The 16,995-nt window shown below is 44.1% G+C and overlaps 1 protein-coding gene across 3 annotated transcripts in view; it reads left to right on the top strand.

The window, feature by feature from the left end:
* Positions 1-16,995, top strand: part of ints6l (integrator complex subunit 6 like) — a 115,836-nt gene that overhangs the window by 59,302 nt on the left and 39,539 nt on the right. The window contains exons 9-13 of one of the 3 annotated variants that reach the window (XM_052020932.1): positions 1,170-1,322; positions 1,424-1,471; positions 3,792-3,924; positions 14,401-14,495; positions 14,631-15,125. In XM_052020932.1, coding sequence (XP_051876892.1) covers positions 1,170-1,322; positions 1,424-1,471; positions 3,792-3,924; positions 14,401-14,495; positions 14,631-14,663 — 462 coding nt within the window. In that variant the 3' untranslated portion in view covers positions 14,664-15,125. Of the gene's footprint in view, positions 1-1,169; positions 1,323-1,423; positions 1,472-3,791; positions 3,925-14,400; positions 14,496-14,630; positions 15,126-16,995 lie in introns of those variants that run through there. The other 2 variants (XM_052020930.1, XM_052020931.1) reach the window with 2 other exon arrangements.

Below are 16,995 nucleotides of genomic sequence, written 5' to 3'. Positions count from 1 at the left end.
ATCAACCTAGATCTGCACTAAGCTGTAGCTAATTAACCCTACCAGTGCAACTTTTGCAATCTCAGCTGACGGCATTTCGGACTTATGGAAACTTCATATTACTGACAGATATCGGAACCCCTGCAAGACCCACAGAGTGTCTATACTGGTACTTAGTACAGTTCTCCGGCTCAGAGAAAGATGATTGGAGGCAATTTCTGTGGTCCAGATTTTCTGTGGTCCAGATTTTCTGTGGTCCAGATTTTCTGTGGTCCAGTACCAGCCAGGTTCCAAAGGTGCCAGACTAGAGTGTTTCAACCTGTATTTTGTAAAGTACAATTAGCTGTTGAAATTCAAAAGACAGAAATGGGCAGAAACATAATTATTGGTGGAAGGGATAGGATATTGTGTGAAAATTTTGGCTGTAGTCTTGCCAGTATTAGGTTGCTATGAATTTCTGGATCTTTGACTTTCATGGCTAGAATGCACTGCCTGAGTGAATGGTGGAGGCATTTAAGACCTAGATAGACAAGCGTTTGAATCACCAAGGCATGTAAGGCCATGGGCCAAGTGCTGGTAAATGGGATTAGTATAGATAGGTGCTTGATGGTCAGCATGGGCATGGTGGGCCAAAGGGCCTGTTTCTGTGCTGTATGACTCTATGATACTATGATCATTCTGTGGTTAACAAAAGAGGTCAAGGGCAATATTAAGTCTAAAGTATATAAAGTGGCAAAATCAGGTGGTGGGCCAGTGGATTAGGAATTTTCAGGAACCAGCAGAGGAGGCCTAAAAATTTAACAAAGGAGGAGAAATGAGAATAAACCAGCATAAAATGTGGAAATAAAACAGCAGGAGTTCCTTTTGGAAATGTAAAATGGAAGGTAGCTACGGTAAGTATGGTACCTCTGGAGACTGAGAATTAATAACAGAAACAAGGAAATGGCAGATAATTAAGACCAATACTTTGCTTGTGTCTTCATGACTTGTTAGTCTAGGCCTTTGGGGTTACTAGTCTGGTAATTCAAATTATAGGTCGTCACAGCACAGAAACGCGCCCTTCAGCTCACTCTGTCCACCTATACAAATCTCATTTACCTGCACTTGGTCTGTACCCTTCTTTCATTCATGTACAACAGAAATGTTAAATATGTAAATACTAATCATGCTCCATTATGTTTGATCCTCAGCCTCCACGTACAGCTCACCCTGTGGTAAGGTTCTCCTGTGCTGATTGTGAACCAATGGTCATTGATAAATTACCCTTTGACAAATATGAACTTGAACCTTCACCTTTGACCCAGTACATTCTAGAGCGCAAATCTCCTCACACCTGCTGGCAGGTAAGTGCATTATTGCAGCGGCGACTGTTTATTCTATATTTGTGCCTATAGTCTTTTCCTTTAGGCCATTCTCATATTTATTCTTCCTGTAATATTGACAGGGAGTGGATAATAGAATGCTGTCTGCTACCCAACTGCAGAATGCTCAGGTGGGTGATATATATCTACATATACCATGCCAGTAGAGTACTCTTGCTCTTGTTAAAAGTCATCCATTGAAGACTCTCTTCACCTCATCAAAACTGACTCCCGCGATACCAGGTGCTGCTTTGTTACGAGTGCCCTCCTTTGTTAAACTCAGCCCCACATACCTGCTTCAGTGAATATAAAGATCCCATGTAATTGTTTGAAGAACAGGGTGTTCTCCAAATATCCTAACAAATAATTATCCCTTGAACAACACGTAGAAGAGTTTATCGGGCCATTTATACCATTGGTGTTTGTGAGCTTGTTGAACATTAATTGGCTGAATTATAGTCTGCCAGTTATTTAAATTTTGACCTTGCAGCTGGTTCTCTGACTTCTTGGGCAGGCATGATAGTGTAGCGGTTAGCATAACACTTTACAGCACCAGCGACCTGGGTTCAATTCCGGCCACTGTCTGTAAGGAGTTTGTATGTTCTCCCCGTGTCTGCATGGGTTTCCTCCGGGTGCTTCGGTTTCCTCCCACATTCCAAAGACGTATGGGTTAGGAAGTTGTGGGCATGCTATGTTGGCGCCGGAAGCGTGGCAACACTTGCAGGCTGCCCCCAGAACACTCCACGTAAAAAGATGCATTTCACTGTGTGTTTCGATGTACATGTGACTAATAAAGAAATCTATTCTATTCTTAGTCTACCGTTATTGTAGCCATAGTGCACAACATCAGCCCATAAGACAGGTCTGCCTGCACATCAAGTTTTCCTCAACCTCCACCACAAAGTCTACTTCTGCCCCATGTAGCCAATTACCTGATGAGCTGCCCCCACCACTGGCTTACCAGTAGTTTTTAGAAGTCATCAGGGCATCAACAATTCCTTAAATGATGGGGCCCGTGAAGCGCTATGGAATGGGAGTTGTGCTGTGGCAATAGATTGTGAGAATTCACTTTATGCTTGGCTCAGCAACTAGGCTACAGTGTCCAGCCTAATCCAACCTTCTGGACCCAAATTAAGATCCAGGTCCATCTCCAACTTTTTATGGACACGTATAACACTGGAGAACAGTAGGGTCACATTTTATTGGCACGGATTGCAGTTTGAAAGAGCTGGTGCGTGCACAATGGTAAGATTGTTTGAATTGCAATCCCTGCGATACCCTCCCTCAGATGTTACCCTTGTTAGAGGCAGGTATGTGTATATGAACTTCACTCAGTGACTGTTGGTGGTGGGCATGGAGCAAGTGTGCCTTCCTGATGGGCCTGGAAAATGTTTTGCCTTAAGGTGTGAACATATGCCCTTTGTTGGGGGGTGGTGGGGAAAGCTCTTATTTAGTTTTTATGAATAACTTAGTCAAATTAAAACTTTTCATGCATCTTCTGATCTTCTGAAAGTGGTTTTCCTTGTTGTGCCTTGCTGCATTATAAATCTCCTGCCAGGGGCACACTGCCATTTTCACAACTGGAGCCCTAGGATGGGAAGGTGCTGTGCCTAATTTCTCTTCACAAAGTTTATTTGCACCTTGTTAACAGCACTGTTGCAAATATCAAAATGGAGAGATTTTCATTTTCTGGGCGGAGGGGTGGGCGCCAATGGGTTGATAAGTTTTAAATTATTTGGTGACGGAGCAGATGTCACCAAACTGATATAAATCACTTGCATCATGATTTTCTGCTGCTAGTAATCTAACCTGGATAAAACAAACCAGAGACCTTGGTTCAAATGCTACCATGGAATTTAAATTCATTTATTAAACTGTAATTTTTAACTAAAATGCAAGATCACCAGAATGTTTGAAAACCCTTCTGTTTCACTAGTGTCCTTCAGGGGAAGAAGTCTGTTATCCAGCCATCCTTTCTTGCTCTGGGCTGTATGTGACTCCAGACCTACCATGTGATTATCCTTGGATGAACAGCATTCAAGTGTCAATCAGGGCTGGCAATAAATACTGATTCTCTAAATGTGAATTGAATTGGTTATCTTTGATTTGACTCTAGGATAATGAAAGTATGTTCTTTCATCTGGAGGAAAGCACCAAAGAAGCACCAGTGCTCCTGATGCAAATCAGTTTGAAATTACTGCAACTTATTTAAACACCACAATAAATACCATAATGATTATATACTAGTTGCACTGGTAATGGGGTCATTGATGTATTCAGTCCATTGTTCTGTGCTAGCTGTTTTGAAATTAGTTCTACTTCCCTGTTCTTTCCTCGTGGCCCTGTAATTGTTATCTCCTTCGAATATTCCTTTCAAATAGCGCCATTAATTCATTGTGTATGTATGCAGTTCTGCGCTTTACTGATTTTTCTTTTAAACTCTTTTCCCAGGTATTTGTGAGCAGTAGTGGAAAATACAGTGACCTGGGACATCCTTTCGGTTACCTGAAGGCGAGCACAACGTTAACCTGTGTGAATCTCTTTGTAATGCCTTACAACTACCCAGTGCTGCTCCCACAGCTTGGTATGTTTATATGCAACATAAGCTATTGGATTGGAAATGTACAAAAGTATGTTACTGACATATGTAGCATGGTTATTAAAACCATCAGCAAAAGAATTTTAAATCAAACATTTAAAGATGCTGTAGATTTATTTATTGTGCATTTTTGCATAGGGCCAGATTATACTGAATCTAGCTTGATGCTCAAACTCTGTCCGTGATATTGTCTTGCACTTATCTTTGGATGCAGAAGGCAAAAAGGGTAGATCCATTGCACTCAGGAAGCAGAGCAGGCTACAAGAGATGAGTAGCCATCAGGTGGCATAATGCTGAGGCCCAGCCCCTGGATCCTGATAACCTTCAACACCATGTTGGTAGACACATGTAAAACAATTCAAATGGATATATTTACTAAAAAATTAAATTTAAAGAGAAATTGCTTAAAATGCTTAAAAGTAATTAAAAACAAAGAAAATAATTCACTTACCTCGACACTCCTCTGACAGGAAGCACTATTCAAATAAATAAGATTGGCATCTGTAACCTGCAAACACAAGCATAACACTGAGGGGCTGAATGCAAAGTGCATTCAGTTCCTCCAGCACACCAGAGGTATAGGCATTTGAGCTCTAGGTCTTTGTGGACTTGCATGTTTGGTCACGTATGTGCATAAATTCAAGATGAGCTGTGAACAGCTGACACTCTTACAGAACTACCAGCTACCAGTTTGCTCAATTCTGCCCTTTTTCGGTAATTAATTAACCTATTCTGTTCTAGTTCGTAAAAGTAGCAAGTATAGCAGCTCCCAGATCTTCTGTAGTTTCTCAAGTGTAATGTTGATGCTGTTTTTAATGCCTTCATTCCTCATTGTCGCACTTGCAGGGGGTTGCTTCCTTGATGCTTGCACTGAGCAAGGCATTCTATTAGGGGAAAATTCTATTGGTGAGTAGCTAGACTGACTCACCAGAGATGACAATACTCCGAGGTCCCTCTGTTCCATTACACTTCCTAGTGCCCCACCATTCATAGTACAAGTCCTACGCTGGGTTGACTTTCCAAAATGCATCACCTCACACTTATCTGTATTGAAATCCATTTGCCACTCCATGGCCCACTTCCCTAACTGATCAAGATCCCCCTGTAATCTACAATAACTTTCTTCACTATTGACAAAACCTAATTTCATGTCATCTGCAAACTTGCTGATCCAGCCTTGTCCATTCGCATCCAAATAATTTGTATAAATAACAAGGGTCCCAACACTGACCCCTGCGGCACACCACTAGTCACCGGCCTCCATTCTGAGAAACAGCCTTCAATCACCACCCTCTCCTTCCTACCTCCGAGCCAATTTTGAATCCACCTAACTAGCTGTCCCTGGTTTTCATGTGACCTAACCTCCCAGACCAGCCTGCCATGTGGGACCTTGTTGAAGGCCTTGCTAAAGTCCAAATAGACAACATCCACTGCCCTACCCTCAACTACCCTTTTCAAAAAAAAAACTCAAAAGGTTCAAGCACAACTTTCTATGCATGAAGCCATGATAACTCCTAATCAGACTTTGTCTATCCAAATGCTGGTAGATCCTGCCCCTCAGAATTCCCTTTCCCCAACTTCCCCACCACTGATGTCAGGCTGACTGGTCTTTAGTTCCCTGACTTGTCCTTGCTACCCTTAAATAACGGAATGACATTAGTCACCTTCCGGTCTACGGGAACTTCACCAGTGGCTGACAATGAAGCAAATATCTCCAACAGCCTCTGCAACTTCTTCTCTCGCTTCCCACAAAGTCCGAGGATGCACTCAGTTAGGCCCTGGGGATTTATCCACCTTAATGCGCTGTAAGGCTGCAAATATCTCCCTGGTTATTCAAGACATCATCACTTGTTTCCCTCATCCCTTTAGTAAAAACTGATGAGAAACATTCATTTAAAAATCTCACCTGTCTCCTGTAGCTCTACGCATAGACAGCCATTGTGATCTTTAAGGGGGCATATTGTCTCCCTTGCCATCCTTTTACTCTTAATATAGCTATAGGACCTCTTGCGATTTTCCTTAACCTTGCCTGCCAGATCCATCTTGTACCCTCTTTACCCTCCTGATTTCCCTCAAGTGTATACTTAATCTTTTCAGAGTCATCAGTGGATTCTCTGGTCTGCCAGGGTTCCCTAAACTTACCAGATTTATTCTTCACCCTAACAGGAACATGCTGCCCCGGACTCTTGATATCACACTCTTAAATCTCCCACTAATGCAACACTATTATTCTTACAACTTTGAGCAATTTCCCTACACTTCTGCTCCAAGTTCTTGCTGACTATTGGGGGGTCTATAAATAAAGACCTACTAGAGTGACCTTCCCCTTCTTGTTTCTAAGTTCTACCCATTTGGCCTAACTGGATGATCCCCCAAGAATGTCATCTCTGTTGCTACGTCCTCTCTTATCAAAAAGGCAACATCCACTCCTTGCTTACCTGTACCTCAGTCATGCCTGTAACATCTGTATCCTGGAAAATTGCACTGCCAGTCCTGCCCTTCTTTCAGCCATATTTCTGTTATGGCTATAACATCCGAGTCCTCAGAGCCAATCCATGCTCTGAGTTTGTCCATTTCACAAGATCACAAGACAAGGGAGCAGAAGTAGGCCATTTGGCCCATCGAGTCTGCTCCAAAGAAAAGGGGAAAAAGAAATGAGAAATTGGGGGGACAAAAAAAAACACTATTCTAACCCCAATTTCTGGCCTTATCCCCATATCCCTTGATACCCTGACTATTTAGATATCTATCTATCTCTTCCTTAAACGCCTCCAATGACCTGGCCTCCACTGCTGTACCTGGCAAGGAATTCCACAAATTCACCACCCTCTGACTAAAGAAATTTCTCCTCATCTCTGTTTTAAACCTGTACCCTCTAATTCTAGGATTGTGCCCTCTGGTCCTGGACTCACCCACCAAGGGAAACAGCTTGACCACATCTACTCTGTCCAGTCCCTTCAATATTTTAAATGTCTCTATGAGGTCCCCTCTCATTCTTCTGTACTCCAGTGAGTACAGTCCAAGAGCCGACAAACGCTCATCATACGTAAGCCCTTTCTTTCCGGGAATCATCCTCGTAAATCTCCTCTGAACCCTCTCCAACATCAGCACATCTTTCCTAAGATATGGGGCCCAAAACTGCACACAGTATTCCAAATGAGGCCTCACTAGTGCCCCGTAGAGCCTCATCAACACTTCCTTACTTTTATACGCTATACCTCTCGAAATGAATACCAACATAGCATTCGCTTTCATTACCACCGATCCGACTTGGTGGTTAACCTTTAAGGTATTCTGCACGAGTACCCCCAAGTCCTTTTTCTCTCCTAGATAATAATCTGCCCATTTATTTCTGTTTCCAAAGTGTACAACTGCACATTTCTCAACACTGAATCTCATCTGCTATTTCCTTGCCCATTCTCTTAAACTATCTAGGTCTCTCTGCAACCTGCCTGTCTCCTCAATACTGTCTATTCCTCCACCTATCTTGGTGTCATCCGCAAACTTGTTAAGCTTCGTGCATTGAAATAAATGCAGTTTAAGTGAGTGTTCCTTTCCTTCCCTTTACAGTTCCCCTGGCTATCCTGATTAATAAACTTGCTCTGGCTGGTTACAACTTTATCCCATGACTTGCTTCTGCTCAGAGTCCCACCACACCACCCCCCCCCCCCCCCACCCTACCAATCTAGTTTAAACCCACCCATGTAGCACTAGCAAATTTCCCTGCAAGGATATTGGTCCCTCTCTGATTCAAGTGCAACCTGCTGATCGATCGAGGATTTGTTGATCAATCCTTGGGATAAGAACTTACTTCAAAGACAATGGTTAGGGGGACCTCGGTGACAGTATCAAATGTTACTAGAAAAACACCTCATAGGTTAACTGTCCATTTCCCTCCACAGATGCTGCCTGAACTGCTGAGTTCCTCCAGCATCTTGTGTGTTGCTCCACAATCCAGCATCTGCAATCTCTTGTGTCTCAAATGTTTCTTTGACTGGCTGAGCTGGCTGCAGCTGCCACATAGTGAGGCATCCAGCATATGGGCTAAACCTACATGGTCATGTCCTCAAAAAATCTGTTGCTGATGTACATCCCATGACACTATTAGTAGGATAAACCATCACCAGTCCTGGAAGAGACAAGCCCTTTCTTCACGCTAAGGATATCGTCCATTACCGTCATTCTAATAAATAGATTCAGAATTCATCTACCAACCAAGACCCTCTGGTACATCAGCAATTGCAGAATTGTATTTCATTGCGATACGTAATTTCATAGCCTGGCATATTCCTCACTGCTATTACAAGCATCCCAAGAAAGCAGCTTGGTGAAACTGAAACGGCTTCATGTATGTGAAATAGTGGAAGCAATGTGCATTGAACAGCATAGCAGTTCTAAAGAATTGTATCAAAATCTTCTAGTCATGAATGGTGACAGACAATTAATCACCTCAAAGGAAGTTTCCAAGAATATCTGCATATAAGGGTAGCAGAGCCCAACTCATGAGTGCCAAAAGTGTGCAGTTTGCATGATGTATCTTCTCCCTGAAGTCATCCTCATCACAGGAGCCACACTTCAGTTAATTCAGTTCAAATGATAACTAATACATCCCCCTCCCTAGTAGGACTCTCCACATACTGGTTCGGAAAACCCCCTTGAATGCATTTCACATATTCCTTGCCACGTAAGCCCCTTGCACAAAGGCAATCCCAGTCAACATTGGGAAGGTTAAAAACCCCTATGACTGCAGCACTATTGCTTTTACACCCTTTTATCTATGAATCTGTTCTTCTAATTCCTGTTTACTATTGGGAGGCCAAAAGTATAACCCCCATTAAAGTGACTGCCCCATTCTTACCCATAGAGCCTCATTGGCTGACCTCTCCGGGAAATCCTCCCTTACTGAGGTAATGCTCTCCCTGATCAGTGAACCACCCCCTTCTCTTTTGCACCCCCCTCTGTCATGTGTGAAACTTCTATACCCCAGAACATTGAGCTGCCAGTCCTTCCCATCCCTCAACCATGTTTCCATGGTTGCAGCAAAATCATAATTCCATATCCATGCTTTCAGTTGAGCCCCCCGGCCCCCTCATGCTTCCTTTGCTGTCTCAGCCTACTCTTCCCTCTGGATTTGCCTATTCTGCTTTCTGCATATGAGACGGCTCTTCTTCCTGTTTATTCTGGGTCCCAGCCTCCTGCCTCACTGATTTAAACATGTGATCAAGGTGGTCTGTTAATGCTAAAGCCATTGGGCATCAAGTGGAAAATATCTCAATAGTGGGAGTTATACCTCGCACAGAAAGTTGGAGGTCAATCATTTCAACCCTAAGACATTCCATCATTAGGCCAGGTGCATGCTGATTGCACAAGTCCATTCACAGCTCTTCAGAAAATAGGACAGTTTATGCCCACTTGCAACAAGTCCTAGACAAAATTTAGGCAAGAGTTGAGAAGTGCCGAGGGACAATTTTCCAGGCAATGGTCATCTCCAAGTCTCTCCATTATTTTTGCTGAGTCCGACAAGTTGTCATTGACTAGAAACTCAGCTGATACTGTCACAAACATAGAACAGTACAGCACAGGAACAGGCCCTTCAGCCCACAATATTGTGCTGAACTAATTAAACCAGTAATAAATGCCAAACTAAACTAATCCCTTCTACCTACACAATGTTCATATCCCTCCATACGCTGCACATCAATGTGCTTACCTAAGAGCTGCTTAAACATCTCTATCGTATTTGCGCCTCTGGCAGCACGTTCGAGCATCCACTACTCTGTTTCTTAAAAATAAACTTGCCCCACATGTCTCATTTGAACTTACTCCCTCTCACTTTAAATGCATGCCCTCAGTAAATGAATGCCCCCATCATACTAGGGAACCATTCATTTATCTTATAACAGCAAGATAGAAGCTGTCCTTGAGTCTTGAGCCAGGTTTTTGTATCTTCTGCCTGATGGGAGAGGGGAGAAGAGAGCATGTCCAAGGTGGTTGGGGTCTTTGATTATGCTGGATGCTTTACCGAGGCAGCAGGAAGTGTAGACAGAGTCCATGGAGGGGAGGCTGGTTTCTGTGATGTGCTGAGCTATGCCCACAACTCTGCAGTTTCTTGCATTCCTGGGCAGAGCAGTTGCCATACCAAGCTGAGATGCATCTGGATAGGATGCTTTCTATAGTGCATTGATAAAAGTGGTAATTCTATCAATAGTATGATGGAATATTCTCCATGTGGCCTGGTTTAGTAACTAGATTACTAAATGTGTTGGTTTATTATTGTCACTTGTACCGAGGTACAGTGAAAAACTTGTCTTGCATCCCGATCGTACAGATCAATTCATTACACAGTGCATTGAGGTAATACAGGGTAAAAACAATAACAGAATACACAGTAAAGTGTCACAGCTAGAGGAAGTGCAGTACAGGTAGACAATAAGGTGCAAGGTCATAACAAGGTAGATTGTGGGGTCAAGAGTCCATCTCATCGTATAAGGGAACTGTTCTATAGTCTTATAACAGTGGGGTAGAACCTGTCCTTGAGCTTGGTGGTATGTGCCCTCAGGCTCCTGTATCTTCTGCCTGATAGTAGAGGGAGAGAAGAGAGAATGTCCTGGGTGGGTGGGGTCTTTGATTATGCAGGCTGCTTCACCAAGTCAACGAGAAGTATAGACAAGAGTCCATGGAAGAGAGGCTGGTTTCTGTGATATGCTGGGCTGTGTCCACAACTCTTTGCAGTTTCTTGTGGTCCTGGGAAGAGCAGTTGCCATACCAAGCCGTGATGCATCCATACAGGATGCTTTCTGTGGTGCATCGATAAAAGTTGGTGACTGTCGAAGGGGACATGCCAAACTTCTTTAGCCTCCTGAGGAAGTAGAGGCACTGGCGAGCTTTCTTGGCTGTGGCATCTACATGATTGGTCTAGGACAGGCTATTGGTAATGTTCACTCCTAGGAACTTGAAGCTCTCAACCCTCTCGACCTCAGCACCATTGACGTAGACAGGTGCATGTGCAGTGCCCCCTTTCCTGAAGTCAATGACCAGCTCTTTTGTTTTGCTGACATTGGAGGAAAGGTTCTGTCATGACACCATGTCACTAAGCTCTCTATCTCCTTCCTGTACTCCAACTTATCATTATTTGAGATACGGCCCACTACAGTGGTATCATCTGTAAACCTGTAGATGGAGTTAGAGTAGAATCTGGCCACACAGTCATGAGTATATAGGGAGTAGAGTATGGGGCTGAGGATGCAGCCTTGTGGGGCACCAGTGTTGAGAATAATTGCGCTGGAGGTGTTGCTGCCTATCCTATCAGATTGCGGTCTGTTGTTCAGAAAGTCAAGGATCCAGTTGCAGAGGGAGGTGTCGAGTCCCAGGTCTCGGAGTTTGGCAATGAGTTTGCTTGGAATTATAGTATTGAAGTCAATAAATAATAGTCTAATGTAGCTGTCTTTACTGTCCAGATTATCCAGAGAGATGAGTGTAGGGCCAGAGAGATGGCGTCCACTGTAGACCTGTTTCGGCGGTAGGCAAATTGTCGTGGGTGAAGGTTTTCCAGGAGGCTGGAGCTAATGCGTGCCATGACCATTAAATCACTTCAGGATGGTGGATGTCAGTAGTCATTAAGGCACTTTACCTTGTTCTTCTTAGGTACTGGGATGGTCGTGGTCTTAAAACGGGGGGGAACCTCAGACTGAAGCAGGGAGAGGTTAAATATGTCTGTAAATAGCCTCGCCAGCTGATCACCGTATCTGGCCGGGGACACCATCTGGTCCAAATGCTTTCTGCGGGTTCACTCTCCAGAAGACTGATATTGTGTCCTCAGTAGTGACCGTGGTTTCAGGTGCATTGGAGGCTGTCAGGGTGGGTGGTGACAAACCACTCCCCTTCTGTTCAAAATGTGCATAGAAAGCATTAAGCTCAGCGGGAAGGGATGCACTGTTGTTGGCAATGCTGCCGATCTTTGTTTTATAACCCGTTATAGCATGTAAACCTTGCCATAGCTGATGGTTGTTCTAGGACTTGATTTTGGATGGTATTGTTTCTTGCCGTCTATGATAGCTTTATGGAGGTCATATCTCAATTTCTTGTAAAGATCAGGGTCACCTGATTTGAATGCTGCTGTCCTAGACTTCAGTGGAGAGTGGATCTAGTGGTTCATTCATGGGTTATTGTTTGGGAACACCTGAATTGTCCTCTTTGGTACACAGTCCTCAACTCACTTGCTGATAAAATCTGTGATTGTGGTGACATACTGATCCAGGCTGGCAGCCGAGTCTTTGAACGTGGACCAGTCCACTGACTCAAAGCAGTCATGTAGAAGCTCATCTATTTCCTCAGACCAGCACTGTACGACTTTCTGTACTGGATCCTTCTATTTCAGTTTGTTTGTATGCAGAGAGGAGCACAGCCTGGTGGTCTGATTTACCAAAGTGAGGGTGGGGAATGGCTTGGAAGACATCTTGCATAGCAATGGTCAAGGGTGTTTGGGCCCCTGGTGTGTCAGGAGACCAGGAGACGTGCTGTTAGTATTTTGGTAACACACTCTTGAGATTGGCCTGGTTGAAGTCACCTGTAATAATGAAGAGGACCTCAGGGTATCCTGTTTCAAGACCACAGAGTATAGTTCATTGAGTGCAGGCTTCATGTCCGTTTAGGATAGCTGAAGTGAACTCCCGTGGCAGGTAGTATGGTCGACACTTCACCATTAGATATTCCAGGCTGGGTGAGCAGGAGCTTGCCAGGACCGTCACGTCCGAGCACCATGAGTCATTGATTAAGAAGCAGACTCCTCCGCCTCTAACTTTGCCTGAGGACGCTGTACGGTCCATTTGCTGGATTGAGAAGTCCTCAGGTTGTATGGCACAAGTCAGGTGAAGCAGGTGTAAACTACGTTTCAGTGAGACAGCACACAGCAGTCCCTCACTTCTCTTTGGTAGGTCAGTCTTACCCTTGGTTCATCAACTTTGTTCTCAATGGCCTGGACGTTAGCTAGTAGTATGGTGGGGCGGGGGGGGGGGGGGGGGGGGGGGATCTTGTACCCATGCTGTTTCAGTCTCACCTGCAACCCAGCCCTCCTACCACGCTTCTGAGGTAAGTGGCTGTGACTCATCAGTCCTGGAGTGGAGCCACTTGGTAAGTGATTGCTTAAGGACAGACCTGGAGTGGATTCACCTGGACTGAAAGGCAAGTGACTGCTTGAGAACAGACTTGGAAGACCTGGAATGGATTCAGTTGGCCTGTGAGGTAAGTTGTTATTTCCATACAGGTCTGAAGTGGTCTGCCCCAACAGGTCTAGCGGGGCCTTGGTGTCGGGTCTCGGCCCCAGGTGCTCCGTAAGGTTGGGCTTCAGATCCAGAGGGGCCCTGATGTCAGGCCCCAGCATCAGGCGTCCCTGCAGGTCAGGCCTCACATCAGCTCGGGACTCAGCCTCCACTGGTTGGGCCCTGTGTCGAGTCGGGCCTTGGGATTCGGCCTCTTCACTCCGGGTCCTCTTGTCTCAGCGTCATGGGGTCTGGGAGTTGGGGCTCTGTGGGGTCGGCTCTTCACCCTGCGCAGGCTTCCACATGGACAGGCCCACCCTAGGCCTCGCTGGTCGTTTCCGTCTGGGTCTGGGAGGTTGGGTCAGTTGATCATTCGTTCCTGGAGGTCGGAGGATCGCCAGCCCTGTAAGAAGATTTAAAAGAACGTTATTAGTAATTCTTAGGGACACAGAATTTAAATTTAAAAGAGTAGAAAGATTATAGTAAAAATAATGAGTAGATCTGTAGAGAGCAGCTTGCAGTGAGTCGCCATGCTCCGGCACCATCTTGCCTTTATGGTTTGATTCCTGGCATGACAGGACTGACATGTGGAGAGGTTGGATCAATTAAGCCTATATTCATTGGAGTTTAAAAGAATGAGAAGGGACTTCATTGAAACCCGTAAAATTCTGATGGATGATTGCGACAAGGTCCAGAGTGGATGCTCCTGATGGCTGAGTCCACAGCTAGGGTCATATCTTCAGGACATCAGGTATGCCACTTAGAACTGAGATCAGGAGAAATTTCTTTACCCTGAGGGTAGCGAACCTGTGAAATTCTCTACCACAGAAATGGTGGAGGCAAAGGGTATTTTTCTTGATGCTAAAGACATAAAAGGTCATGCTGAGAGGACAGGAACAGGGGACTGAAGTGAATGATCAGCCATAAGCAAATTGACTGGTGACATGCTCCTATTTTCTGTGTTTTCTAATATGACCAAATAAGATTTGCAAGTTTATCTCTGGATGTATTTGATCAAATCTTTTGAGTTAGACCTGTTGATGTGGAGATCATTTGGTCGTGTAATACTTCATCATGTACCATTGTTACTGTCAAGCCACATCCAGATTGATTAAACTGTGACAATTAATGTTTGATTAAATTAACTACAGCTACTTTTATACAAGCTATTTTGGTTAATATACCAGATTATTATTCTTTACAGATGATTTGTTCAAAGTGCACAAACTAAAACCAAACCTGAAGTGGCGCCAAACCTTTGATAATTACTTGAAGACCATGCCTCCGTACTACCTGTTGGTATGTAGTAAATGCTGAAAACTTGTGTGATTTTGTTAGATAAGGCAAATGATCAATGTACATTCAGTTCCTGGAAACTGCTTTGCTGCTACTATTGGGACTTGCAGTAATTACATATCCATTGACACTATATAGGAAGAAAATCTGCATGCTGGAACTCTGAAATGAAAACTCAGCACGTCAAACAGCATCAGTGGAAAGAGAAACACAGTTAAAGTTTCAGGTCAAAGATCCTTGTTTTAGTTGAGAAGTACTATTGCTGCTTGCTAAAGTCTAATGTATATTCTCCAAATAGAACTAAATACCAGATTAAGTCAGTTACTCAAGGGAGCTGGTTACATATCTACCAGGTATGTTCTGCAGCATTCCATTTGTTCTCAGTTGACTCCACTTCTACTAATCTTACCTAAAAATGGCTTTTGCAAAGCTGATATGTTAATTTCACCATAGTGCATGCTACCTTTTTTCAATTACTTGACAGAATTTTAACATGAAGATCAATATTGCTGATTTTGTCCAGGGCCGTTGAGTATTGTTAATGCACAGTAGTGCTGCTACACATAACAATACCTGGGTTGCAGTATTCATATTGGAATGTTAAAGGTGGCAATATTTGTAGGAATAACATAATAGTACGGCAGGAGGCTCAACTTATTGTGTCTTTGTATTATTGCCTCAATATATGTAATACCTAGGTCTCTCTGTTGCTGCACCCACTTCAAAACTGCCACTTGATTTATATTGCCTTGCTGCTCCAATCAAAAAGAATCATACAGCATGGAAACAAGCCATTCGGCTCAACTTGTCCATTCTGACCAATGCGCACCCTTTCATATTAATTCCAGCATTTGGTTCCATAGCTCTCTATACCTAAGCAATTCAAGTGTTCATCAAGACGCATCTTAAATCCTGTCAGTGACTGAGCTTCAACCACTCTCAGACAGTCAATTTCAGGTACTTGCCTCTCTCTGGGTGAAGAAGGACCCCCTCATGTCACCGCTGAATCTTTTTCCCTTTGAGTAAATGTCCCTTTTTTGGCTCCAGGCTTCACCTTCCTATCCTGTCAGATTCTATCACGTGCAGCCCTTTTTGCCTGCACCTATCACCTCCCAGTCTGTCGCTATCTCCACTTCCCTCCTCCATTTGCCTATCACCCCTCCTCACCTGAATCCACCTATCGCATGTCAGCTCTTGCACCAACTCTTCCCTTATACTCTCTATCACCCCAATCTAGATGAAGGGTTTTGTTCCAAAACATTGACTATCCATTTCCCTCCATAGATGCTGCCTGACCTGCTGAGTTCCTCCAGCAGTTTTTTGTTCCAGATTCCAGCATCTGCAGTCTCTTGTGTCACCAGGATGTATCCTGGATTAGAGAGTATTAGCTATAAGGAGAGGTTGGACAGATTTTTCTCTGGCATGTTGGAGGCTGAGGGGGAATCATGAAAGAAGTGTATAAAATTGAAAGGTGTAGATAGTTTTTTTTCACCTAGGGTTGAAAAGTCAAATACTAGAGAGCAGAGGTTTAAGGTGAGAAGGAAACGTTTAAAGAAGATCTACATAGCAAGTGTTTTTACACAGTGGTAGCTGCCTGGAACATGCTGCCAGGGGAAGTAGTGGAAGCAGATACGATAGCATCATTTAGGAGGCATTTAGATGGGCATGTGAACAGGCAGGGGATGTTCCTGGGGCTGAAAAACTCATTGTCTAAATGGTGATAGATTGAGAAAAGGGAAAGTGCAGTTAAACCCGAGTGTCCTTGTACATCAGTCACAGAAAGCGAGTTATTGAGTAATATAGCATGGAAGGAGGCCCTTCGGCCCAACTTGTCCATGCCAACTATGGTGCCCACAAATCTAGTCTCATTTACCCACTTTTGGCCCATATCCCTCTAAACCCCTCCTATCCATGTACTTATCCAAATGTCTTTTAAGTGCTGCCTCAACCATTTTCTCTGGCAACTCATTCCATATACCCACCACCCTCTGTGTGATTGCCCCTCAGGTCCCTTTTAAATTTTTCGGCACTCACCTTAAACCTATACCCTCTAGTTTTGCCTAGACCCTATCTATACCCCTCATGATTTTGTTACCTCTATAAGGTCACCCCTCAATCTCCCATGTTCCAAGGACTAAAGTCCTAGCCTGCCCAACCTCTCCCTATAACTCATGCCCTCCAGTCCTGGCAGCATCCTCGTAAATCTTCTCTGCACTCTTTCCAGTTTAATGATTGTCTTTCCTATAACAGGGTGACCAAAACTGCACACAGTGCTCCAAATGGGGTCTCACCAATGTCTTGTACAACAGCAGCATAACATCCCAACTCCTCTAACTCAATGCCCTGACTGATGAAGGCCAGTGTAACAAATGCCTCCTTCACCCTGTCTACCTGTGATGCTTCGAACTATGTACCTGTACTCCTAGGTCCCTCTGTTCCACAACACTCCTGAGGGCCCGACCGTTCACTGTATAAGTCCTACCCTGATTTGACTTCCTAAAAT

This window comes from Pristis pectinata, chromosome 8 (assembly GCF_009764475.1).
Source record: "Pristis pectinata isolate sPriPec2 chromosome 8, sPriPec2.1.pri, whole genome shotgun sequence".
Taxonomy (NCBI): Eukaryota; Metazoa; Chordata; class Chondrichthyes; order Rhinopristiformes; family Pristidae; genus Pristis; species Pristis pectinata.
The sequence above is the reverse complement of the archived record's forward strand: the minus strand, read 5'-3'. Positions and strand labels throughout refer to the sequence as shown.